At 48.8% G+C, this 26089-nt stretch overlaps 1 protein-coding gene across 1 annotated transcript in view; it reads left to right on the top strand.

Moving 5' to 3' along the window:
- LOC137368882 (complement component C7-like) overlaps positions 1 to 26089 on the top strand; it is a 308317-nt gene that overhangs the window by 273972 nt on the left and 8256 nt on the right. The window contains exons 14-15 of the mRNA XM_068029116.1: positions 22689 to 22877; positions 24682 to 24778. Coding sequence (XP_067885217.1) covers positions 22689 to 22877; positions 24682 to 24778 — 286 coding nt within the window. The remainder of the gene's footprint in view (positions 1 to 22688; positions 22878 to 24681; positions 24779 to 26089) is intronic.

The raw sequence follows: 26089 nt of genomic DNA, 5'->3' as shown, positions 1-26089 counted from the left end.
CCCATCATCACCCATCTCTGTACCAAATCACATCATCACCCATCTCTGTCCCAGCTCAAATCATCACCCATCTCTGTCCCAACTCACATCATCACCCATCTCTGTCCCAACTCACATCATCACCCATCTCTGTCCCAGCTCACATCATCACCCATCTCTGTCCCAGCTCACATCATCACCCATCTCTGTCCCAGCTCACATCATCACCCATCTCTGTCCCAGCTCACATCATCACCCATCTCAGTCCCAGCTCAAATCATCACCCATCTCTGTCCCAGCTCACATCATCACCCATCTCTGCCCCAGCTCACATCATCACCCATCTCTGTCCCAGCTCAAATCATCACCCATCTCTGTCCCAGCTGCCATCATCACCCATCTCTGTCCCAGCTGCCATCATCACCCATCTCTGTCCCAGCTCCCATCATCACCCATCTCTGTCCCAGTTCACATCAACACCCATCTCTGTCCCAGCTGCCATCATCACCCATCTCTGTCCCAGCTGCCATCATCACCCATCTCTGTCCCAGCTCCCATCATCACCCATCCCTGTCCCAGTTCACATCAACACCCATCTCTGTCCCAGCTCACATCATCACCCATCTCTGTCCCTGCTCACATCATCACCCATCTCTTTCCCAGCTCACATCATCACCCATCACTGCCCCAACTCACATCATAATCCATCTCTATCCCAGCTCACATCATCATCCATCTCTGTCCCAGCTCACATTATCACCCATCTCTATCCCAGCTCACATCATCACCCATCTCTGTCCCAGCTCACATCATCACCCATCTCTGTCCCTGCTCACATCATCACCCATCTCTGTCCCAGCTCACATCATCACCTATCTCTGTCCCAGTTCACCTCAACACCCATCTTTGTCCCAGCTCACATCATCACCCATCTCTATCCCAGCTCACATTATCACCCATCTCTGTCCCAGCTCACATCATAATCCATCTCTGTCCCAGCTCACATCATCACCCATCTCTATCCGAGCTCACATCATCACCCATCTCTGTCCCAGCTCACATCATCACCCATCTCTGTCCCAGCTCACATCATCACCCATCAATGCCCCAACTCACATCATCACCCATATCGACCCCAATTCACATCATCACCCATCTGTGTCCCAGTTCACATCATCACCCATCTCTGTCCCAGCTCACATCATCACCCATCTCTGTCCCAACCCACATCATCACCCATCTCTGTCCCAGCTCACATCATCACCCATCTCTGTCCCAGCTCACATCATCACCCATCTCTGTCCCAGCTCACATCATCACCCATCTGTGTCCCAGCTCACATCATCACCCATCTCTGTCCCAGCTCACATCATCACCCATCAATGCCCCAACTCACATCATCACCCATCACTACCCCAACTCACATCATCACCCATCTGTGTCCCAGTTCACATCATCACCCATCTCTGTCCCAGCTCACATCATCACCCATCAATGCCCCAACACACATCATCACCCATCAATGCCCCAACTCACATCATCACCCATCACTGCCCCAACTCACATTATCACCCATCAATGCCCCAGCTCACATCATCACCCATCTCTTTCCCAACTCACATCATCACCCATCACTACCCCAACTCACATCATCACCCATCTGTGTCCCAGCTCACATCATCACCCATCTCTGTCCCAACTCACATCATCACCCATCATTGCCACAACTCACATCATCACCCATCTGTGTCCCAACTCACATCATCACCCATCTGTGTCCCAACTCACATCATCACCCATCTGTGTCCCAGCTCACATCATCACCCATCTCTGTCCCAACTCACATCATCACCCATCTCTGCCCCAACTCACATCATCACCCATCTCTGCCCCAACTCACATCATCACCCATCTCTGCCCCAACTCACATCATCACCCATCATTGCCCCAACTCACATCATCACCCATCTGTGTCACAGCTCACATCATCACCCATCTCTGTCCCAACTCACATCATCACCCATCACTGCCCCAACTCACATCATCACCCATCACTGCCCCAACTCACATCATCACCCATCTCTGTCCCAGCTCACATTATCACCCATCTCTGTCCCAGCTCACATCATCACCTATCTCTGTCCCAGCTCACATCATCACCCATCTCTGTCCCAATTCACCTCAACACCCATCTCTGTCCCAGCTCACATTGTTACCCATCTCTATCCCAGCTCACATCATAATCCATCTCTGTCCCAGCTCACATCATCACCCATCTCTATCCGAGCTCACATAATCACCCATCTCTGTCCCAGCTCACATCATCACCCATCTCTGTCCCAGCTCACATCATCACCCATTTCTGTCCCAGCTCACATAATCACCCATTTCTGTCCCAGCTCACATCATCACCCATCTCTGTCCCAGCTCACATCATCACCCATCTCTGTACCAAATCACATCATCACCCATCTCTGTCCCAGCTCACATAATCACCCATTTCTGTCCCAGCTCACATCATCACCCATCTCTGTCCCAGCTCACATCATCACCCATCTCTGTCCCAGTTCACATCATCACCCATCTCTGTCCCTGTTCACATCATCATCCATCTCTGTCCCAGCTCACATCATCATCCATCTCTGTCCCAGCTCACATCATCATCCATCTCTGTCCCAGCTCACATCATCACCCATCTCTGTCCCAGCTCCCAACATCACCCATCTTTGTCCCAGCTCACATCATCACCCATCTCTGTCCCAGTTCAAATCATCACCCATCTCTGTCCCAGCTCACATCATCACCCATCTCTGTCCCAGTTCACATCATCACCCATCTCTGTCCCTGTTCACATCATCATCCATCTCTGTCCCAGCTCACATCATCATCCATCTCTGTCCCAGCTCAAATCATCACCCATCTCTGTCCCTGTTCACATCAACATCCATCTCTATCCCAGCTCCCAACATCACCCATCTCTGTCCCAGTTCACATCATCATCGAACTCTGTCCCAGCTCACATCATCACCCATCTCTGTCCCAGCTCACATCATCACCCATCTCTGTCCCAGCTCAAATCATCACCCATCTCTGTCCCTGTTCACATCATCATCCATCTCTGTCCCAGCTCACATCATCATCCATCTCTGTCCCAGCTCAAATCATCACCCATCTCTGTCCCTGTTCACATCAACATCCATCTCTATCCCAGCTCCCATCATCACCCATCTCTGTACCAAATCACATCATCACCCATCTCTGTCCCAGCTCAAATCATCACCCATCTCTGTCCCAACTCACATCATCACCCATCTCTGTCCCAACTCACATCATCACCCATCTCTGTCCCAGCTCACATCATCACCCATCTCTGTCCCAGCTCACATCATCACCCATCTCTGTCCCAGCTCACATCATCACCCATCTCAGTCCCAGCTCAAATCATCACCCATCTCTGTCCCAGCTCACATCATCACCCATCTCTGCCCCAGCTCACATCATCACCCATCTCTGTCCCAGCTCAAATCATCACCCATCTCTGTCCCAGCTGCCATCATCACCCATCTCTGTCCCAGCTGCCATCATCACCCATCTCTGTCCCAGCTCCCATCATCACCCATCTCTGTCCCAGTTCACATCAACACACATCTCTGTCCCAGCTGCCATCATCACCCATCTCTGTCCCAGCTGCCATCATCACCCATCTCTGTCCCAGCTGCCATCATCACCCATCTCTGTCCCAGTTCACATCAACACCCATCTCTGTCCCAGCTCCCATCATCAACCATCTCTATCACAGTTCACATCATCACCCATCTCTGTCCCAGCTCACATCATCACCCATCTCTGTCCCAGTTCACATCATTTCCCATCTCTATCCCAGCTCACATCATCACCCATCTCTATCCCAGCTCACATCATCACCCATCAATGCCCCAACTCACATCATCACCCATCACTACCCCAACTCACATCATCACCCATCTGTGTCCCAGTTCACATCATCACCATCTCTGTCCCAGTTCAAATCATCACCCATCTCTGTCCCAGCTCACATCATCACCCATCTCTGTCCCAGTTCACATCATCACCAATCTCTGTCCCTGTTCACATCATCATCCATCTCTGTCCCAGCTCACATCATCATCCATCTCTGTCCCAGCTCAAATCATCACCCATCTCTGTCCCAGTTCACATCAACATCCATCTCTATCCCAGCTCCCATCATCACCCATCTCTGTACCAAATCACATCATCACCCATCTCTGTCCCAGCTCAAATCATCACCCATCTCTGTCCCAACTCACATCATCACCCATCTCTGTCCCAACTCACATCATCACCCATCTCTGTCCCAGCTCACATCATCACCCATCTCTGTCCCAGCTCACATCATCACCCATCTCTGTCCCAGCTCACATCATCACCCATCTCTGTCCCAGCTCACATCATCACCCATCTCAGTCCCAGCTCAAATCATCACCCATCTCTGTCCCAGCTCACATCATCACCCATCTCTGCCCCAGCTCACATCATCACCCATCTCTGTCCCAGCTCAAATCATCACCCATCTCTGTCCCAGCTGCCATCATCACCCATCTCTGTCCCAGCTGCCATCATCACCCATCTCTGTCCCAGCTCCCATCATCACCCATCTCTGTCCCAGTTCACATCAACACCCATCTCTGTCCCAGCTGCCATCATCACCCATCTCTGTCCCAGCTGCCATCATCACCCATCTCTGTCCCAGCTCCCATCATCACCCATCCCTGTCCCAGTTCACATCAACACCCATCTCTGTCCCAGCTCCCATCATCAACCATCTCTATCGCAGTTCACATCATCACCCATCTCTGTCCCAGCTCACATCATCACCCATCTCTGTCCCAGTTCACATCATTTCCCATCTCTATCCCAGCTCACATCATCACCCATCTCTATCCCAGCTCACATCATCACCCATCAATGCCCCAACTCACATCATCACCCATCACTACCCCAACTCACATCATCACCCATCTGTGTCCCAGTTCACATCATCACCATCTCTGTCCCAGTTCAAATCATCACCCATCTCTGTCCCAGCTCACATCATCATCCATCTCTGTCCCAGCTCAAATCATCACCCATCTCTGTCCCTGTTCACATCAACATCCATCTCTATCCCAGCTCCCATCATCACCCATCTCTGTACCAAATCACATCATCACCCATCTCTGTCCCAGCTCAAATCATCACCCATCTCTGTCCCAACTCACATCATCACCCATCTCTGTCCCAACTCACATCATCACCCATCTCTGTCCCAGCTCACATCATCACCCATCTCTGTCCCAGCTCACATCATCACCCATCTCTGTCCCAGCTCACATCATCACCCATCTCAGTCCCAGCTCAAATCATCACCCATCTCTGTCCCAGCTCACATCATCACCCATCTCTGCCCCAGCTCACATCATCACCCATCTCTGTCCCAGCTCAAATCATCACCCATCTCTGTCCCAGCTGCCATCATCACCCATCTCTGTCCCAGCTGCCATCATCACCCATCTCTGTCCCAGCTCCCATCATCACCCATCTCTGTCCCAGTTCACATCAACACCCATCTCTGTCCCAGCTGCCATCATCACCCATCTCTGTCCCAGCTGCCATCATCACCCATCTCTGTCCCAGCTCCCATCATCACCCATCTCTGTCCCAGTTCACATCAACACCCATCTCTGTCCCAGCTCCCATCATCAACCATCTCTATCGCAGTTCACATCATCACCCATCTCTGTCCCAGCTCACATCATCACCCATCTCTGTCCCAGTTCACATCATTTCCCATCTCTATCCCAGCTCACATCATCACCCATCTCTATCCCAGCTCACATCATCACCCATCAATGCCCCAACTCACATCATCACCCATCACTACCCCAACTCACATCATCACCCATCTGTGTCCCAGTTCACATCATCACCATCTCTGTCCCAACCCACATCATCACCCATCTCTGTCCCAGCTCACATCATCACCCATCTCTATCCGAGCTCACATCATCACCCATCAATGCCCCAACTCACATCATCACCCGTCACTACCCCAACTCACATCATCACCCATCTGTGTCCCAGTTCACATCATCACCATCTCTGTCCCAGTTCAAATCATCACCCATCTCTGTCCCAGCTCACATCATCACCCATCTCTGTCCCAGTTCACATCATCACCCATCTCTGTCCCTGTTCACATCATCATCCATCTCTGTCCCAGCTCACATCATCATCCATCTCTGTCCCAGCTCAAATCATCACCCATCTCTGTCCCTGTTCACATCAACATCCATCTCTATCCCAGCTCCCATCATCACCCATCTCTGTACCAAATCACATCATCACCCATCTCTGTCCCAGCTCAAATCATCACCCATCTCTGTCCCAACTCACATCATCACCCATCTCTGTCCCAACTCACATCATCACCCATCTCTGTCCCAGCTCACATCATCACCCATCTCTGTCCCAGCTCACATCATCACCCATCTCTGTCCCAGCTCACATCATCACCCATCTCAGTCCCAGCTCAAATCATCACCCATCTCTGTCCCAGCTCACATCATCACCCATCTCTGCCCCAGCTCACATCATCACCCATCTCTGTCCCAGCTCAAATCATCACCCATCTCTGTCCCAGCTGCCATCATCACCCATCTCTGTCCCAGCTGCCATCATCACCCATCTCTGTCCCAGCTCCCATCATCACCCATCTCTGTCCCAGTTCACATCAACACCCATCTCTGTCCCAGCTGCCATCATCACCCATCTCTGTCCCAGCTCCCATCATCACCCATCTCTGTCCCAGTTCACATCAACACCCATCTCTGTCCCAGCTCCCATCATCAACCATCTCTATCGCAGTTCACATCATCACCCATCTCTGTCCCAGCTCACATCATCACCCATCTCTGTCCCAGTTCACATCATTTCCCATCTCTATCCCAGCTCACATCATCACCCATCTCTATCCCAGCTCACATCATCACCCATCAATGCCCCAACTCACATCATCACCCATCACTACCCCAACTCACATCATCACCCATCATTGCCCCAACTCACATCATCACCCATCACTACCCCAACTCACATCATCACCCATCTGTGTCCCAGTTCACATCATCACCCATCTCTGTCCCAACTCACATCATCACCCATCACTGCCCCAACTCACATCATCACCCATCTGTGTCCCAGCTCACATCATCACCCATCTCTGTCCCAACTCACATCATCACCCATCACTGCCCCAACTCACATCATCACCCATCACTGCCCCAACTCACATCATCACCCATCTGTGTCCCAGCTCACATCATCACCCATCTGTGTCCCAACTCATATCATCACTCATCTCTGTCCCAGCTCACATTATCACCCATCTCTGTCCCAGCTCACATCATCACCTATCTCTGTCCCAGCTCACATCATCACCCATCTCTGTCCCAATTCACCTCAACACCCATCTTTGTCCCAGCTCACATCAACACCCATCTCTGTCCCAGCTCACATTGTTACCCATCTCTATCCCAGCTCACATCATAGTCCATCTCTGTCCCAGCTCACATCATCACCCATCTCTATCCGAGCTCACATAATCACCCATCTCTGTCCCAGCTGACATCATCACCCATTTCTGTCCCAGCTCACATCATCACCCATCTCTGTCCCAGCTCACATCATCACCCATCTCTGTCCCAGCTCACATCATCATCCATCTCTGTCCCAGCTCACATCATCATCCCTCTCTGTCCCAGCTCACATCATCATCCATCTCTGTCCCAGCTCACATCATCACCCATCTCTGTCCCAGCTCCCAACATCACCCATCTTTGTCCCAGCTCACATCATCACCCATCTCTGTCCCAGTTCAAATCATCACCCATCTCTGTCCCAGCTCACATCATCACCCATCTCTGTCCCAGTTCACATCATCACCCATCTCTGTCCCTGTTCACATCATCATCCATCTCTGTCCCAGCTCACATCATCATCCATCTCTGTCCCAGCTCACATCATCATCCATCTCTGTCCCAGCTCACATCATCATCCATCTCTGTCCCAGCTCACATCATCACCCATCTCTGTCCCAGCTCCCAACATCACCCATCTTTGTCCCAGCTCACATCATCACCCATCTCTGTCCCTGTTCACATCATCATCCATCTCTGTCCCAGCTCACATCATCATCCATCTCTGTCCCAGCTCACATCATCATCCATCTCTGTCCCAGCTCACATCATCATCCATCTCTGTCCCAGCTCACATCATCATCCATCTCTGTCCCAGCTCACATCATCATCCATCTCTGTCCCAGCTCACATCATCATCCATCTCTGTCCCAGCTCACATCATCACCCATCTTTGTCCCAGCTCACATCATCACCCATCTCTGTCCCAGCTCACATCATCACCCATCTCTGTCCCAGTTCACATCATCACCCATCTCTGTCCCTGTTCACATCATCATCCATCTCTGTCCCAGCTCACATCATCATCCATCTCTGTCCCAGCTCAAATCATCACCCATCTCTGTCCCAGTTCACATCAACATCCATCTCTATCCCAGCTCCCATCATCACCCATCTCTGTACCAAATCACATCATCACCCATCTCTATCCCAGCTCAAATCATCACCCATCTCTGTCCCAACTCACATCATCACCCATCTCTGTCCCAGCTCACATCATCACCCATCTCTGTCCCAGCTCACATCATCACCCATCTCTGTCCCAGCTCACATCATCACCCATCTCAGTCCCAGCTCAAATCATCACCCATCTCTGTCCCAGCTCACATCATCACCCATCTCTGCCCCAGCTCACATCATCACCCATCTCTGTCCCAGCTCAAATCATCACCCATCTCTGTCCCAATTGCCATCATCACCCATCTCTGTCCCAGCTGCCATCATCACCCATCTCTGTCCCAGCTCCCATCATCACCCATCTCTGTCCCAGTTCACATCATCACCCATCTCTGTCCCAGCTGCCATCACCACCCATCTCTGTCCCAGCTGCCATCATCACCCATCTCTGTCCCAGCTCCCATCATCACCCATCTCTGTCCCAGTTCACATCAACACCCATCTCTGTCCCAGCTCCCATCAACCATCTCTATCGCAGTTCACATCATCACCCATCTCTGTCCCAGCTCACATCATCACCCATATCTGTCCCAGTGCACATCATTTCCCATCTCTATCCCAGCTCACATCATCACCCATCTCTATCCCAGCTCACATCATCACCCATCAATGCCCCAACTCACATCATCACCCATCACTACCCCAACTCACATCATCACCCATCTGTGTCCCAGTTCACATCATCACCATCTCTGTCCCAACCCACATCATCACCCATCTCTATCCCAGCTCACATCATCACCCATCAATGCCCCAACTCACATCATCACCCATCACTACCCCAACTCACATCATCACCCATCTGTGTCCCAGTTCACATCATCACCATCTCTGTCCCAACCCACATCATCACCCATCTCTGTCCCAGCTCACATCATCACCCATCACTACCCCAACTCACATCATCACCCATCTGTGTCCCAGCTCACATCATCACCCATCTCTGTTCCAACTCACATCATCACCCATCATTGCCCCAACTCACATCATCACCCATCTGTGTCCCAACTCACATCATCACCCATCTGTGTCCCAGCTCACATCATCACCCATCTCTGTTCCAACTCACATCATCACCCATCATTGCCCCAACTCACATCATCACCCATCTCTGTTCCAACTCACATCATCACCCATCATTGCCCCAACTCACATCATCACCCATCTGTGTCCCAACTCACATCATCACCCATCTGTGTCCCAGCTCACATCATCACCCATCACTACCCCAACTCACATCATCACCCATCTGTGTCCCAGCTCACATCGTCACCCATCTCTGCCCCAACTCACATCATCACCCATCATTGCCCCAACTCACATCATCACCCATCTGTGTCCCAGCTCACATCATCACCCATCTGTGTCCCAACTCACATCATCACCCATCACTGCCCCAACTCACATCATCACCCATCACTGCCCCAACTCACATCATTACCCATCACTGCCCCAACTCACATCATCACCCATCTGTGTCCCAGCTCACATCATCACCCATCTGTGTCCCAACTCATATCATCACTCATCTCTGTGCCAGCTCACATTATCACCTATCTCTATCCCAGCTCACATCATCACCCATCTCTGTCCCAGCTCACATCATCACCCATTTCTGTCCCAGCTCACATCATCACCCATCTCTGTCCCAGCTCACATCATCACCCATCTCTGTCCCAGCTCACATCATCACCCATCTCTGTCCCAGCTCACATCATCACCCATCTCTGTCCCAGCTCACATCATAATCCATCTCTGTCCCAGCTCACATCATCACCCATCTCTGTCCCAGCTCACATCATCACCCATCTCTGTCCCAGTTCACATCATCACCCATCTCTATCCCAGCTCACATCATCACCCATCTCTGTCCCAGCTCACATCATCACCCATCTCTGTCCCTGTTCACATCATCATCCATCTCTGTCCCTGTTCACATCATCATCCATCTCTGTCCCAGCTCACATCATCACCCATCTCTGTCCCAGCTCCCAACATCACCCATCTCTGTCCCAGCTCACATCATCACCCATCTCTGTCCCAACTCACATCATCACCCATCTTTGTCCCAGCTCACATCATCACCCATCTCTATCCCAGCTCACATCATCACCCATCTCTGTCCCAGCTCAAATCATCACCTATCTCTGTCCCAGCTCACATCATCACCCATCTCTGTCCCAGTTCACATCATCACCCATCTCTGTCCCAGCTCACATCATCACCCATCTCTGTCCCAATTCACATCATCACCCATCTCTGTCCCAGCTCACATCATCACCCATCTCTGTCCCAGTTCACATCATCACCCATCTCTGTCCCAGCTCACATCATCACCCATCTCTGTCCCAGCTCACATCATCACCCATCTCTATCCCAGCTCACATCATCACCCATCTCTGTCCCAGTTCACATCATCACACATCTCTGTTCCAGTTCACCTCAACACCCATCTTTGTCCCAGCTCACATCATCACCCATCTCAGTCCCAGTTCACATCATCACCCATCTTTGTCCCAGCTCACATCATCACCCATCTTTGTCCCAGCTCACATCATCACCCATCTCTGTCCCAGTTCAAATCATCACCCATCTCTGTCCCAGTTCACATCAACACCCATCTTTGTCCCAGCTCACATCATCACCCATCTTTGTCCCAGCTCACATCATCACCCATCTCTATCCCAGCTCACATCATCACCCATCTCTGTCCCAGCTCACATCATCACCTATCTCTGTCCCAGCTCACATCATCACCCATCTCTGTCCCAGTTCACATCATCACCCATCTCTGTCCCAGTTCACATCATCACCCATCTCTGTCCCTGTTCACATCATCATCCATCTCTGTCCCAGTTCACATCAACATCCATCTCTGTCCCAGTTCACATCATCACCCATCTCTGTCCCAGTTCACATCAACATCCATCTCTATCCCAGCACCGATCATCACCAGTCTCTGTCCCAGTTCACATCAACACCCATCTCTGCCCCAGCTCACATCAACTCCCATCTTTGTCCCAAGTCACATCATCACCCATTTCTGTCCCAGTTCACATCATCACCCATCTCTGTCCCAGTTCACATCATCACCCATCTCTATCCCAGCTCACATCATCACCCATCTCTGTCCCAGTTCACATCATCACCCATCTCTATCCCAGCTCACATCATCACCCATCTCTGTCCCAGCTCACATCATCACCCATCTCTGTCCCAGCTCACATCAACATCCATCTCTGTCCCAGTTCACATCATCACCCATCTCTATCCCAGCTCACATCAACACCCATCTCTGTCCCAGTTCACATCATCACCCATCTCTGTCCCAGTTCACATCATCACCCATCTCTGTCCCAGTTCACATCATCACCCATCACCCATCACCCATAGTAGGTGATTTTAAGTTCCCTAATATTGACTGGGACTGCCTTAGTGCTAAGGGATCAGATGGGGATGAATTTGTTAAGTGTGTCCAGGATAGTTTTCTGAAGCAGTATGTGGATGGCCCTACTAGAGAAGGGGCTACATTCGACCTCCTGTTCGGAAATGAGGATGGGCAGCTGGTTGAAGTGTCAGTGGGGGAGCACTTTGGGACCAGTGACCATAACTCTATTAGCTTCAAGATAGTTATGGAAAAGGATAGGACTGGTCCTCAGGTTGAAGTCCTAAATTGGGGGAAGGCTAATTTCGATGGCATCAGACAGGAACTCTCAAAAGTTGAATGGGAGAGGTTGTTTACAGGAAAAGGGACGTCTGGCAAGTGGGAGGCTTTTAAAAGTGAGATCGGAAGAGTTCATGTTCCTGTTAGATGGAAGGGCAAGGCTGGCAAGTTTGGGGAACCTTGGTTGATGAGGGATATTGAGGGTCTGGTCAGGACAAAGAAGGAGGCATATGTCAGGTATAGGCAGCTGGGATCAAGCGAGTCCCTTGAGCAGTATGGGGGATGTAGGAGTACAATTAAGAAGGAAATTAGGAGGGCGAAAAGGGGCCATGAGATTTCCCTGGCAGATAAGATAAAGGAGAATCCTAAAAGATTCTATAAATATATTAAGAGTGAAAGGGTAGCGAAGGAGAGAGTAGGTCCCCTTAAGGATCAATGTGGTAATCTATGTGTGGAGCCACGGGAAATGGGCGAGGTCTTAAATGAATACTTCTCGTCTGTATTTACCGTGGAGAAGGTCATGGAAGCTGGTGAGTTCAAGGGAGGGAACAGCGATATCCAGGAGCATATCAACATTACAAAGGAGGAGGTGTTGGAGGTTTTGAAGCGCATTAAGGTGGATAAATTCCCAGGGCCTGACCAGGTGTATCCTAGGATGCTATGGGAAGCAAGGGAGGAGATTGCTGGGGCCCTGGCAGAGAGTTTTGTATCATTGTTAGCCACAGGTGAGGTACTGGAAGACTGGAGGATAGCTAATGTTGTGCCTTTATTTAAGAAGTGCAGCAGGGATAAGCCAGGAAACTACAGGCCGGTGAGCCTTACATCAGTGGTGGGAAAGTTATTGGAAGGGATTCTGAGATACAGGATTTATATGATCTGGAAAGGCAAGGTCTGATTAAGGATAGTCAGCATGGCTTTGTGCGTGGGAAATCATGTCTCACGAATTTGATTGAGTATTTTGAGGAGGTAACCAAGAGGATTGAAGAGGGCAGGGCGATGGACGTTGTCTACATGGACTTTAGCAAGGCCTTTGACAAGGTCTCGCATGGTAGGCTGGTCCAGAAGTTTCAAACACATGGGATCCAGGGTGAGCTAGCCAATTGGATACAAAATTGTCTTGGTGACAGAAGGCAGAGTGTGGTAGTGGAGGGTTGTATTTCAGATTGGACACCGTTGACCAGTGGTGTGCCACAGGGATCGGTGCTGGGCCCTCTGTTGTTTGTCATATATATTAATGACTTGGATGAGAATGTAGGGGGCATGATTAGTAAGTTTGCAGATGACACCAAAATATGTGGTATATTGGACAGTGAAGAGGGTTGTCTAAGGTTACAACAGGATATAGATCAACTGGGAAAGTGGGCAAGGGATTGGCAAATGGAATTTAACGCAGACACATGCAAAGTGATGCATTTTGGGAAGTTAAACCAGGGTAGGACATATACAGTGAATGGCAGGGCCCTGGGGAGTGCTGTTGAGCAGAGAGACCTTGGGGTGCAAGTACATAGTTCCCTGAAAGTGGCAACACAGGTACACAGGGTGGTGAAGAAGGCATATGGCATGCTTGCCTTCATCAGCCGAGGCATTGAGTACAAGAGTTGGGACGTCATGTTACAGTTGTACATAACGTTGGTTAGGCCACATTTGGAGTACTGTGTGCAGTTCTGGTCACCGCACTACAGGAAAGATGTGATTCAGCTCGATCGGGTGCAGAAAAGATTCACAAGGATGTTGCCTGGTTTGGAGGGCTTGAGTTATAAAGAGAGATTGGATAGGCTGGGTCTGTTTTCCCTGGAGCGAAGGAGGCTGAAAGGGGACATGATAGAGGTATATAAAATTGAGAGGCATAGATAGGGTAGATAGCCAGAGTCTGTTTCCCATGGTAGGGGTGACTAAAACTAGAGGGCATAGATTTAAGGTGAGAGGGAGGAGGTTTAAAGGGGATCAAAGGGGTAAATCTTTCACACAAAGAATAGTGGGTATCTGGAATGAGCTGCCTGAGGAGGTGGTGGAGGCAGGAACAGTAGCAACATTTAAGAGGCATCTGGACAGGAACTTGAATGAGCAAGGCATAGAGGGATATGGAATTAATGCAGGCAGGTGGGATTAGTATAGATAGGCATTATGGTCGGCATGGACGCGGTGGGCCGAAGGGCCTGCTTCTGTGCTGTACGACTCTGTGACTCTATCTCTGTCCCAGCTCACATCATCATCCATCTCTAACGTACCTCAACCCCACTGCAACCTGCTCCTGAAAGCCTCATGCATACTATCATTACTTACAAACTCCATTGCCCCTTCCCATCCTCTATTCTTTGTGAGTTGTTGCTTCTTCTACTCCCTCACCCGTATCCTCATTAATGTGAGACCTGGTGAAGTGAGACATGACCTGAGAAGTGACCGGAAACAGAGAGTAGTGGTTAATGGATGTTTTTCGGGCTGGAGGAAGGTTTGTAGTGGAGTTCCCCAGGGGTCAGTGTTGGGATCCTTGCTTTTCCTGATATATATTAATGACCTAGATCTTGGTGTACAGGGCACAATTTCAAAGTTTGCAGATGATACAAAACTTGGAAGAAGTTGTGAACTGTGAGGAGGATAGTGTCGAACATCAAAAGGACATAGACAAGTTGGCAGAATGGGCAGACAGGTGGCAGATGAAGTTCAATGCAGAGAAATGTGAAGTGATTCATTTTGGTAGGAAGAACATGGAGAGACAATATAGAATAAAGTGTACAATTCTAAAGGGGGAGCAGGAGCAGAGGGACCTGGGTGTATATGTGCATAAGTCATTGAACATGGCAGGACAGGTTTAGAGAGCAGTTAGTAAAGCACACAGTATCCTGGGCTTTATTAATAGGGGCATAGAGTACAAGAGTAAGGAAGTTATGTTGAACTTGTATAAGACACTAGTTCAGCCTCAGCTGGAGTATTGCGTCCAGTTCTGGGCATCGCACTTTAGGAAAGATGTGAGGTCATTGGAGAGAGAACAGAAAAGATTCACGAGAATGGTTCCAGGGATGAGGAACTTCAATTATGAAGATAGATTGGAGAAGTTAGGACTGTTTTCCTTGGAGAAGAGAAGGCTGAGAGGTGATTTGATAGAGGTATTCAAAATCATGAGGGGTCTGGACAGAGTAGATAGAGAGAAACTGTTCCCACTTGTGAAAGGATCGAGAACGAGAGGGCACAATTTTTAAAGTATTTGGTAAGAGAAGCAAAAGTGACATGAGGGAAAACTTTTTCACACAGTGAGTGGTGAAGTTCTGGAATTCACTGCCTGAGAGTGTGGTGGAGGCAGGTTCAATTGAAGCATTCAAAAAGGGAATCAGACTGTTATATGAAAAGGAAGAATGTGCAGGGTTATGGGGAGAAGGCAGGGCAATGGAACTGAGGGAATTTCTCTTTCAGAGAGCCAGTGTGGACACGAAGGGCCGAATGGCCTCCTTCTGCACTGTAACAATTCTGTGATTCTGTGATGTGTGGTGAGTGGGGCAGGCTTGGGAAGAACCTTTGATTCCCAACACTCTCCAGCACTGGAGTTTTTCCTCACCTCCTGTCTACGTCTGCTGCAGACTAATCGATAGAGATTGATTGCTGTGATTAATCAACAACTCCAGTATTGTTGCATCATGTGACTACCTGAATGGTAGAAAATGGACTTTGGTCTTTTGCTGGATTGAAATTGCAATGTCACTATGTCCTGCACTGAGTCCCAATTTGTTCTAATTCATTTCATGGGATGTGGGTGTCACTGGCTAGGCCAGCATTTATCGCCCATCCCTAACTGCCTTCTTGAACCGCTGCTGTTAGGAAGGGAGTTCCAGGATTTTGACCCAGTGACAGTGAAGGAACGGTGATATAGTTCCAAGTCAGGATGGTGTGTGACTTGGAGGGGAATATGCAAACATACGAATTAGGAGCAGGAATAGGCCACTCGGCCCCTCTCATGCATATGGTGATGTTCCCACACATCTGCTGCCCCTGTCCTTCCAGGTGGTAGAGATTACTGGTTTGGAAGGTGCTGTGGAAGGAGCCTTTGTGAGTTGCTGCAGTGCATCTTGTAGATGGTACACACTGCTACCACTGTGCGTCGGTGGTGGAGGGAGTGAATGTTTGTAGATGGGGTGCCAATCAAGAGGGCTGCTTTGTCTTGGATGGTGTCGAGCTTCTTGAGTGTTGTTGGAGCTGCACCCATCCAGGCAAGTGGAGAGTATTCCATCACACTCCTGACTTGTGCCTTGTAGATGGTGGACAGGCTTTGGGGAGTCAGGAGGTGAGTTACTCACCGCAGAATTCCCAACCTCTGACCTGCTCTTGTAGCCATCATATTTATATGGCTACTCCAGTTCAGTTTCTGGTCAATGGTGACCCCCAGGATCACCAAAAAAATTAAGCGAAGTTGAGGTGGGGAACATAGAGGAGGGGACCATTCAACCCCTTCAGCCCGTTCTGCCATTCAGTGAGATCATGGCTGATCTGCACCCGACCTCCATATACCCACCTTTGCCCCATATCCCTCAGTACAAAATAGGATCACAAAAATCTATCGAGCTGAGATTTAAAATGAACACTTGATCCAGCATCAGTCGCTGTTTGTGGAAGAGTTCCAAACTTCTACCACCCTTTGTGTGTAGAAGTGTTTCCTAATTTCACTCCTGAAAGATCTGTCTCTAATTTTATTCAATGCCCCCTAGTCCTAGACTTCCCAAATAGTGGAAATACTTTCTCTCTATCCTATCTGTTCCCCTTAGTATTATTGTATGATTGCCTTAAGAGTGATGAGCTCAGTACCAGGATGCATCATGTGACTACAAGCCAGCATCACTCTGCAACTGTAACACCCAGACGAAGGTTCTGTAAATAGTTTGCTCTGTACTATATGTAATAGTTTAACTGTTAATAAACCTATTAGAAATCTTCAACAAACTGGACTCCATGTATCTCCTTTATGTTGAATCAGACAACATAAAGAACTCATTACATGGTGGCAGCTGTGGTGTAAACACAAGATCTGAGATTGAAGACCACAGATAAAACAGCTACCCTTCCTACAGCCAAAAGAGAGCATGTTCAAAAGAAAATACTGGCCCAAAAAGTGGAAAGAAGAAAGAACTTACCAGCATGTAAGGTCCTCAACATTGTGACTATCCATGAGATCACCAAGGTACCCATTACAGAAGAAGAGTACCCGCACTGATTCAGTCCATGACCTACAACAAATGTACCAGGACAGGTTCAACACCATAGGAGATTTCAAAGGCGATGATGTACTGCACCTCAGAAAGGAAGCAATTCCATCAATCAACCCTCCCACAAAGTGCAGCGTGCGCATACAAGAAAAGCTTAAGTGTGAGTTGGATGATATGGAACACAATGGCATCATCCGTCATGTGCATCATCACACAGACTGGTGCAGCTCAATTACGTGCATACTGAAGAAGGATGGAGCAATTAGGATATGTCTAGATCCGAGGCATCTAAACCTCTCCCTAAAGAGATGCCCCCACAAGATTTCAACACTAGAGGAACTGAATCCCAAGTTCACAGGAGCTAAATTCTTCTCTAAGTTGGAGCTAAACATGGATATTGGTTGATACACCCAGCTAAGGAACCTCAAGAAGTCACCACCTTCAGAACACTATTTGGAAGATATTGTTTCCAGAGACTACCCTTCGGCGTATCTGTCAGTCAAGATCTGTTTCAGCAGCATATGGACAGAATTATAGAAAACGTACCTGGATGTATTTGCATTGTCAATGATATTGCAGAAATGGGCAAAACCAAAAAAGAACATGATCAAAATCTTCATTCACTGATGGTGGTAGCTCGTCGCGAAGGACTCATTTTTAACGGCAAGGCTTGCCAGTTGAATGTAAGTCAGATCAATTTCTTTGGCTCCGTCTATTTAGGTTGTGGAATCCATCCTGACCCAGGCAAAGTTGAAGATTTAAGGTACATGCCTACTCCACAAGATAAGGAAGATCGACGGAGATGTCTTGGATTATTCAACTTCTTGGCATCATACAATGCAGATTTTTCTGACAGAGCATCATCACTGAGAGAGCTCATAAAGAAAGACGTACCATTTGTATGGCAGGAGGACCATCAGCATATGTTTGAGTCTCTCAAACAAGCATTGTCAGCAGAAACCTGTACCCTGCAGTACTACGATCCAAGGAAGACAATCCTGGAAGTCGATTCCTCACAGGAAGAGCTAGAAACATGCATCCTGCAGGATGGCAAATGAGTTTTTTTTTTATTCATTTGTGGGATGTGGGCATTGCTGACTAGGCCAGCATTTATTGCCCATCCCTAATTGCCCTTGTACTGAGTGGCTTGCTAGGCCATTTCAGAGGGCATTTAAGTGTCAATCACATTGCTGTGGGTCTGGAGTCACATGTAGGCCAGACCAGGTGAGGACAGCAGATTTCCTTCTCTAAAGGGCATTAGTGAACAGTGAACCAGATGGGTTTCATGGTCACCATTAGACTAACCATTTTTAAAATTCCAAATTCATTAATTTGTATTGAATTTTCACCATCTGCTGTCGTGGGATTTGAATCCATGCCCCCAGAGGATTAGCCTGGGCTCTGGATTACTAGTCCAGTGACATTACCACTACACCATTGCCTCCCCTAATTGCATTCAGATCCAAATGTTTATCCTCAGCACAGTCCAATTACTTAAACCCAGAGCATGAAACACTTGCTCTGTGTTTGTGATCACAATGTTCCATACCTCCCTGTTTGGTCAGCAGTTCATGGAGAAAACTGACCACAAACCACTGGAGATTATCTGGCAAAAACCATTGACAAGCGCACCAGCTTGACTACAGCGGCATTTAGTGAAAGTACAGGGTACGACTTCGATGTCTGCTAGAAACCGGGTACTAAAATGGTCACCTCGGATACGCTGAGCAGATTGCCAAACCCGAACAATTATGAAGAAGATCCACTGGATCTACAAATAGACAGCATGGACTCGAGGTGGAAGATGTGCTCAAAATCCATTTATTGCATTTTGGTCAGCGCAAATGTGACCAACTACAATCAGAAACAGCCAATGACCCACAACGAAGGCACCGTGGAGAGTCCTCATAGAAGGATGGTCTGATATGATAAAAAAGGTGCCAGAAACCTTCGGATGCTTTTGGCCTTACAGAGATGAATTCGGTATCTGGAGAGGCGTCACCTTCAAAGGAAAACGAGTGATTGTGCCCAAGACTCTCCGAGAGGACATCTTGTCACAACTTCACCAAGGCCATATGGGCATAGAGCGAACGAGACGACTGGCATGAGACACTGTTTACTGGCCAGGGATCAATAGTGACATCAATAGGTTAGTGAGGCTGTGTGAGACATGCCAGAGCCACCAGCTGCAATAACACAAAGAACCTCTACACCCTCACGAGATTCCATCAGTCCCTTGGTCCAAAATCGCCACTGATCTGTTTTCCATTAATGGAGACGACTTTATCATAGTCACCGATTATTTCTGCAAATTTCCAATTGTCAGACATGTGAAAAACACTTCTTCAAGTGCGGTTGTTGCAGACACATTGAGTGCCATATTCAGTCTATTCAGTGCATCTGAGGAAATCATTTCTGACAATTGACCACAGTATACAGGCAAACCTTTCAGGGATCTGTCTGCCAAATGGGGCTCCACCATGTGACATCCTCACCACATTATCCTAGATCTAATGGTCTCGCCGAGCGAATAGTTCACACAGTTAAATCACTTATCCTGAATTGTAGGACGACGAAACAAGATTTTCCTGTTGCATGCTCCACCTCAGAGTTACACCTATGGATATGGGCTTACCGTCACCAGCAGAGATCATGTTTGGCAGACAAGTGCAGACGACTCTGCCAAGCCATCATCTGCCCAAATTCTCTGAGATGCAGGAGACACTGCTCGAAAAACAGGGGAGAATGAAGATGGTGTATGACCGACACACAGGGGCGGATCTACCTCAGCTACACGTAGGACAAAGGTCGGGGTCATGCACCTCACAATGAGAACGTGGTTACCCACAGAGATATCCAAAGTATGCAGTGAGCCTAGGTCCTACAGGATTACAACAACTAATAGAGCAGTATTGAGAAGGAACCGAAGCCAATTAAAGAAAAGTGTGCAATACTCCAATTGCGCACAGCAGACTCGAAAGAACACACTCCAACAATGAGGATATAACTGAACAACAGGACAACAACCAACATGTTGACAACATGCCAGTAGGCAAAAAACAGCCAAGGGTGAAGTCCACATCCCCAGAAGGTTATACCATAAGCAGATCTCGAAGAGTTGTCAAACTACCAAAACGATATATGGACTTTTAAGCCTCTGCACTTATAAATTTCACATCCCTATCCTCATACCTGTAAATTTCATAATCTCTATCCATGTATAAATAATTTTGATATCCAATGTTATATGTTTTTACTTGTAGCATACAAGACTTACGAAGTCAAAGGCTTCAATGAAGTGAGATCAATGAAAGCAACATAGAGTGGCATCTGTTGTTCGCGGCATTTCTCCTGTAGCTGGCGAAGGGAGAACAGCATGTCAATGGTGGATCTCTCTGCTCGAAAGCCACACTGTGCCTCAGGGTACACACACTCAGCTAGCTTCTGGAATATGTTTAAAATGACTCGAGCGAAGACTTTTCCCACTAAGCTGAGCAGGGAGATTCCACGGTAGTTGTTGCAGTCACCGCGGTCACCCTTGTTCTTATAGAGGGTGATGATATTGGCATCACGCATGTCCTGAGGTACTGCTCCCTCATCCCAGCACAGGCAAAGCAGTTCATGTAGTGCTGAGAGTATAGCAGGCTTGGCACTCTTGATTATTTCAGGGGTAATGCCGTTCTTTCCAGGGGCTTTTCCACTGGCTAGAGAATCAATGACATCAGGTGGCAGGACCGTGTCTCCAATGCTGACGTCCTTGAGGCAGCCAACATCCCCAGCATATACACCCTACTGAGCCAGCGGTGCTTGAGATGGCTTGGCCATGTGAGCCGCATGAAAGATGGCAGGATCCCCAAGGACGCATTGTACAGCGAGTTCATCACTCGTATCAGACCCACCGGCCGTCCATGTCTCTGCTTTAAAAACTTCTGCAAACGCGACATGACGTCCTGTGACATTGACCACCAAGTCGTGGGAGCCAGTTGCCAGTGATCGCCAGAGCTGGCGGACAGCCATAAAGGCTGGGCTAAAGAGTGGCAGGTGGAAGAGACTTAGCAGTTGGCAGGAAAAATGACAGAAGCGCAAGGAGAGAGCCAACTGTGTAACAGTCCCGACAACCAATTTTATCTGCAGCACCTGTGGAAGAGCCTGTCACTCTAGAATTGGCCTTTATAGCCACTCCAGGTGCTACTCCACAAACCACTGACCACCTCCAGTTGCTTACCCATTGTCTCTCAAGACAAGGAGGCCAAAGAAGAAGAAGAAGTAACGAGACTTATCTTTGGAAAGAAAGGGGATGTTGTATGATTGCCTTAAGAATGATGTCCCTTTAAGATCTCAGTATGCTAATGAGCTAAGTACCAGGATGCTGTCATGTGACCACAAGCCAGAATCACTCTGCAACTATAACACCCAGATAAAGGTTCTATAAAAAGTTTGCTCTGTACTGTAGATAATAGTTCAGCTGTAATAAACCTGTTAGAGATCTACAACAAACTGGACTCCACGCATCTCATTTATGTTGCATCAGATAACATAAAGAACTCATTACAAGTATCTTGTAAACTTCAAACAAATTACCCCTTAACCTTCTAAATTCAAGGGAATACAACCTTAGTTGGTGTAATCTCTCCTCATAATTTAACACTTGGATTCCAGGTATTATTCTGGTAAATCTACACTGCACTCACTCGAAGGCCAATCTATCCTTCTGAAGGTGTGGTGCCCAGAACTGCTCACAGTATCTCCAGATGTGGTCTAACCAGGGCTTTATATAGCTGGGAGAAATAGTTTAACACAAAGGATGGTCAGGACATGGGATTCCTGACCAGAAACTGTGTGGACAGGAGAATCAGTAATATTCAAAGAATAATAATTAAGAAGGGTATTATGAAAGAAATGGTACCAAGCAGAGAACTCCTTCAGAGATCCAGCATCGGTATGATGGGCTGAATGGGAAAGGGGAGTGGAACTAGGGAAATGGCTTGTCAGAGTCAATAAAGGCACAATGGTTTGAATATCTACTTCTGTGCTATAAAATCTTGTGGCTAAATTCTGCACAATCCAATTTCCTTCGGTCAGATTAAGGAGCAAAATACAGATGGGAAAACTGGATTGAGAAAATATATGAATTCATTAAATCTCAATTTTCATGTCTTCTTGTAGGGACGGTCTGTGCTCCTCCACAATTGCAGACAAATGTTATTGTTACCCCGGAGCAGCCTAGCTATGCAATTGGAGAGAAGGTCTCACTTTCCTGCCCTGAAGGCAAGACATTGGAAGGTCAGTCTGAGATGCTGTGTGACTCCAGTCTGCAGTGGTCTCAGGACTTTAACAGCATCAGATGTATCACTGGTGAGTCACCAATCCTTCATATTTTCAACTTTCTGCAAATGCTGCCAGAAGTAGTGTGCTGCTGTCTCTGACTGGAGGGAGGTGATTGCACCAGGAACACAGGGTCCAACAGATTTCTCTGTGAAAAGCTTGGCTCATACTTTGTGGAAGAGTAGGTCAGTGAACTACACAATATCTGGTGCCCCGGGCAGGGTTGGATTGGGTAGGGTAGGGTAGGTTGGGTTAGGGTATTGTTGGATTAGGGTATTGTTGGGTAGGGTTGTGTTGGGTAAGGTTGGGCTGGGTTGGGTATTGTTGTGTTGGCTATTGTGCTGGCTAGTGTTGTGTTGGGTAGTGTTGTGTTGGGTTGGTAGGGTTGTGTTGGGTTGGGTAGGGTTGTGTTGGGTAGGTTTGGGTAGGTTTGGGTAGGGTAGGGTTGTGTTGGATAGGGCTGGACTGGGTTGGGTTGGGTTGGGTAGGTTAGGGTTGTGTTGGGTTAGATTAGGGTTGGGTTAGATTAGGGTTGTTTAGGGTTGGGTTGAGTAGGGTTGGGTTGGACTGGGTTGGGTTGTGTTAGTTTAGCGTTGGGTCGAGTTGGGGAGGGGAAGGTTGGGTAGGGTTGGGTTGGGTAGGGTTGGGTTTGGGTTTGGTTGGGTTGGGTTGGGATTTATTTGGGTTGGGTTGGGTAGGGTTGGGCAGGGTTGGGTTATGGTTGGGTTGGATTAGGGTTGGGTTAGGTTGGTTGGATTAGGGTAAGGTGGTTGGGGTTGGGTTGGGGTAGGGTTAGTTGGGTTGGGGTCGGGTTGGGTTAGGGTAGGGTTAGTTGGGTTGGTTGGGTAGTGTAGGGTTATGGTAGGGTTGGATTGGGTTGGGTTGGGCTAGGGTAAGTTTGGGTTGGGTTGGGTAGGGTTGGGTTTGGGTTGAGCAGGGTTGGGTTGGGCAGGGTTGGGTTAGATTAGGGTTGGGTTGGGTTAGGCTAGGGTTGGGTTGGGTTTGGTAGGGTTGGGTCGGGTTGGATTAGGGTAGGGTGGTTGAGTTGGGTTGGGGTAGGATTAGTTGGGTTGGGTTGGCTTAGGGTAGGGTTAGTTGGGTTGGTTGGGTAGGGTTGGGTTAGGGTAGGGTTGTGTTTGTTTGTGTTGAGTTGGATTGAATTAGGGTATGATTTTGTTGGGTAGGGTCAGCTAGGGTTGGGATGAGTTGGGTAGAGGTGAGTTGGGTTGGGTTGGGTGACACCTTGGGTACAAGTCAGTGTGGTGATGCTCCAAGGAGGCATCTTGTTGAATAGGTGTCCTGGGTAATGCAGTGACAGGGGTTGGATTGAGTATTGCATTTGGAAGATGGTGCCTTGGGTAGATGTCAGCTGCTGGGCTATCTCTTCCTTTCCTGCATGACAGTTTTGATGGTCAAGAAATGCTTGTGTAGGGAGATATCACAAACAAATGAATATCCAAAATGATCAGGCAGGATAGGAGTAGATAGCTCAGCAAACCCTGCAACACAATGGCTGGGGCATCATATGGAGACCCTTTTGACCCTCCCCCAGCCCTCCTACCACTGCCATGCAATCTCCTGGGAGAGGCCAAAACCCAGGGCCAATAAGGAAAAACATACTGTGGAAAATTCCTCTCAGGCACTTGGTTACTGCAGCATTACAATATGAAGGGTCAGAAAGGGTCCCTGGGGATGTGAGTCCCCAAAGCACGATTACTGTGTTAGACCTTATGGATTCTCATGCAGCAGCCCAACAGCAGAATTAACCCAGGGTCCCAGAGCTGAAATGTTACTGTTTGGATATGTGGTTTCAACTTGTTCTGGTTTATTATAGTGGCTGTCGCCACAAGAATACCTGAGACACAACAGTGCCCCCTATGGAAGAAGATTAAGAACTCAAAGTGTGTCTGCAAAATGCCTTATGAATGCAGGTACAGTCTGCAATATTGTGTATTAACGTTCAGGGTGAGAGGTCCCGAGAGATTTCGGGGGAAAGAGGTGGTGAGAACTTGTGGCAGGGAGAGTTGGTGGCAAATTGGGTGGGAGAGAGATGGCAGGAAATTGGGGGGCAGAAGGAGGTGGCAGGAAATTGGGTGAAAGAGAGGTGGGGGGAAATTGGGTGAAAGAGAGAGGTGGGGGGAAATTGGGGGAGAGAGAGGTGGGGGGAAATTGGGGGAGAGAGAGGTGGGGGGAAATTGGGTGAAAGAGAGAGGTGGGGGAAATTGGGTGAAAGAGAGAGGTGGGGGGAAATTGGGGGAGAGAGAGGTGGGGGGAAATTGGGTGAAAGAGAGAGGTGGCGGGAAATTGGGGGAGAGAGAGAGGTGGTGGGAAATTGGGTGAAAGAGAGAGGTGGTGGGAAATTGGGGGAGGGAGAGAGAGAGGTGGTGGGAAATTGGGTGAAAGAGAGAGGCGGTGGGAAATTGGGGGAGAGAGAGAGAGAGGTGGTGGGAAATTGGGTGAAAGAGAGAAGTGGTGGGAAATTGGGGGAGAGAGAGGTGGCAAAAAATTGTGGGGAGAGGGAGGGGGCGGGAAATTGGTGGAGAGAGAGGTAGTGGGAAATTAGGTGAAAGAGAGAGGTGGCAGGAAGTTGGGGGAGAGAGAGATGTGGGGGGAAATTGGGTGAAAGGGAGAGGTGGCGGGAAATTGGGTGAAAGAGAGAGGTGGTGGGAAATTGTGGGGAGAGAAAGATGGTGGGAAATTGTGGCGAGAGGGAGTTGGATATTGTCAGGAGGAGTGATGTCGAGAAATTGTGAGGGAGAGAGAGGTGGCGGGAAATTGAGCGGGTAGACAGCACAGTCACGGAGGTTGCGTGAGAGAGAGAGGTGGCAGAATATTGTGGGGGTTGGGGGAAAGGTCACTCTCTCTCTTTCGTTCTCGCGTTTAATTTCTTCTTCGTTTCTTCTTAGTTTCTTTCACCCTCAGTCTTTCTCTCTCCCGATCTTTCTGATCTCTCTGCTCTCTCTGGCCCTTCTCTCTCTCTCTCTCTCTCTCTCTCTGCCCTCCTCTTTCTGCCCCACACTCTCTGTCTCCTCTCTCTCTCCGACCCACTTTCTCTGCCCCCCCTCTCTCTCTGCCCCTCCCACTCTCTCCCTGCTCTTTTCTGCCCCGGTCTCTCTCTCTGTCCCTCTCTCTGTCCCCCTCCCTCTCCACCCACTCTGTCTCTGCCCCCTCTCTTTCCGCCCCCCCCCCCACCCCCGCTCTCTGCCCCCGCTCTCCCTCCCTCTTGCCCCCTCTCTCTGCCG

The sequence above is a fragment of the Heterodontus francisci genome, chromosome 4 (assembly GCF_036365525.1).
Source record: "Heterodontus francisci isolate sHetFra1 chromosome 4, sHetFra1.hap1, whole genome shotgun sequence".
In the NCBI taxonomy this organism is placed as follows: domain Eukaryota; kingdom Metazoa; phylum Chordata; class Chondrichthyes; order Heterodontiformes; family Heterodontidae; genus Heterodontus; species Heterodontus francisci.
Note: the sequence above shows the minus strand (reverse complement) of the source record. Positions and strands in the feature narration are given on the sequence as shown.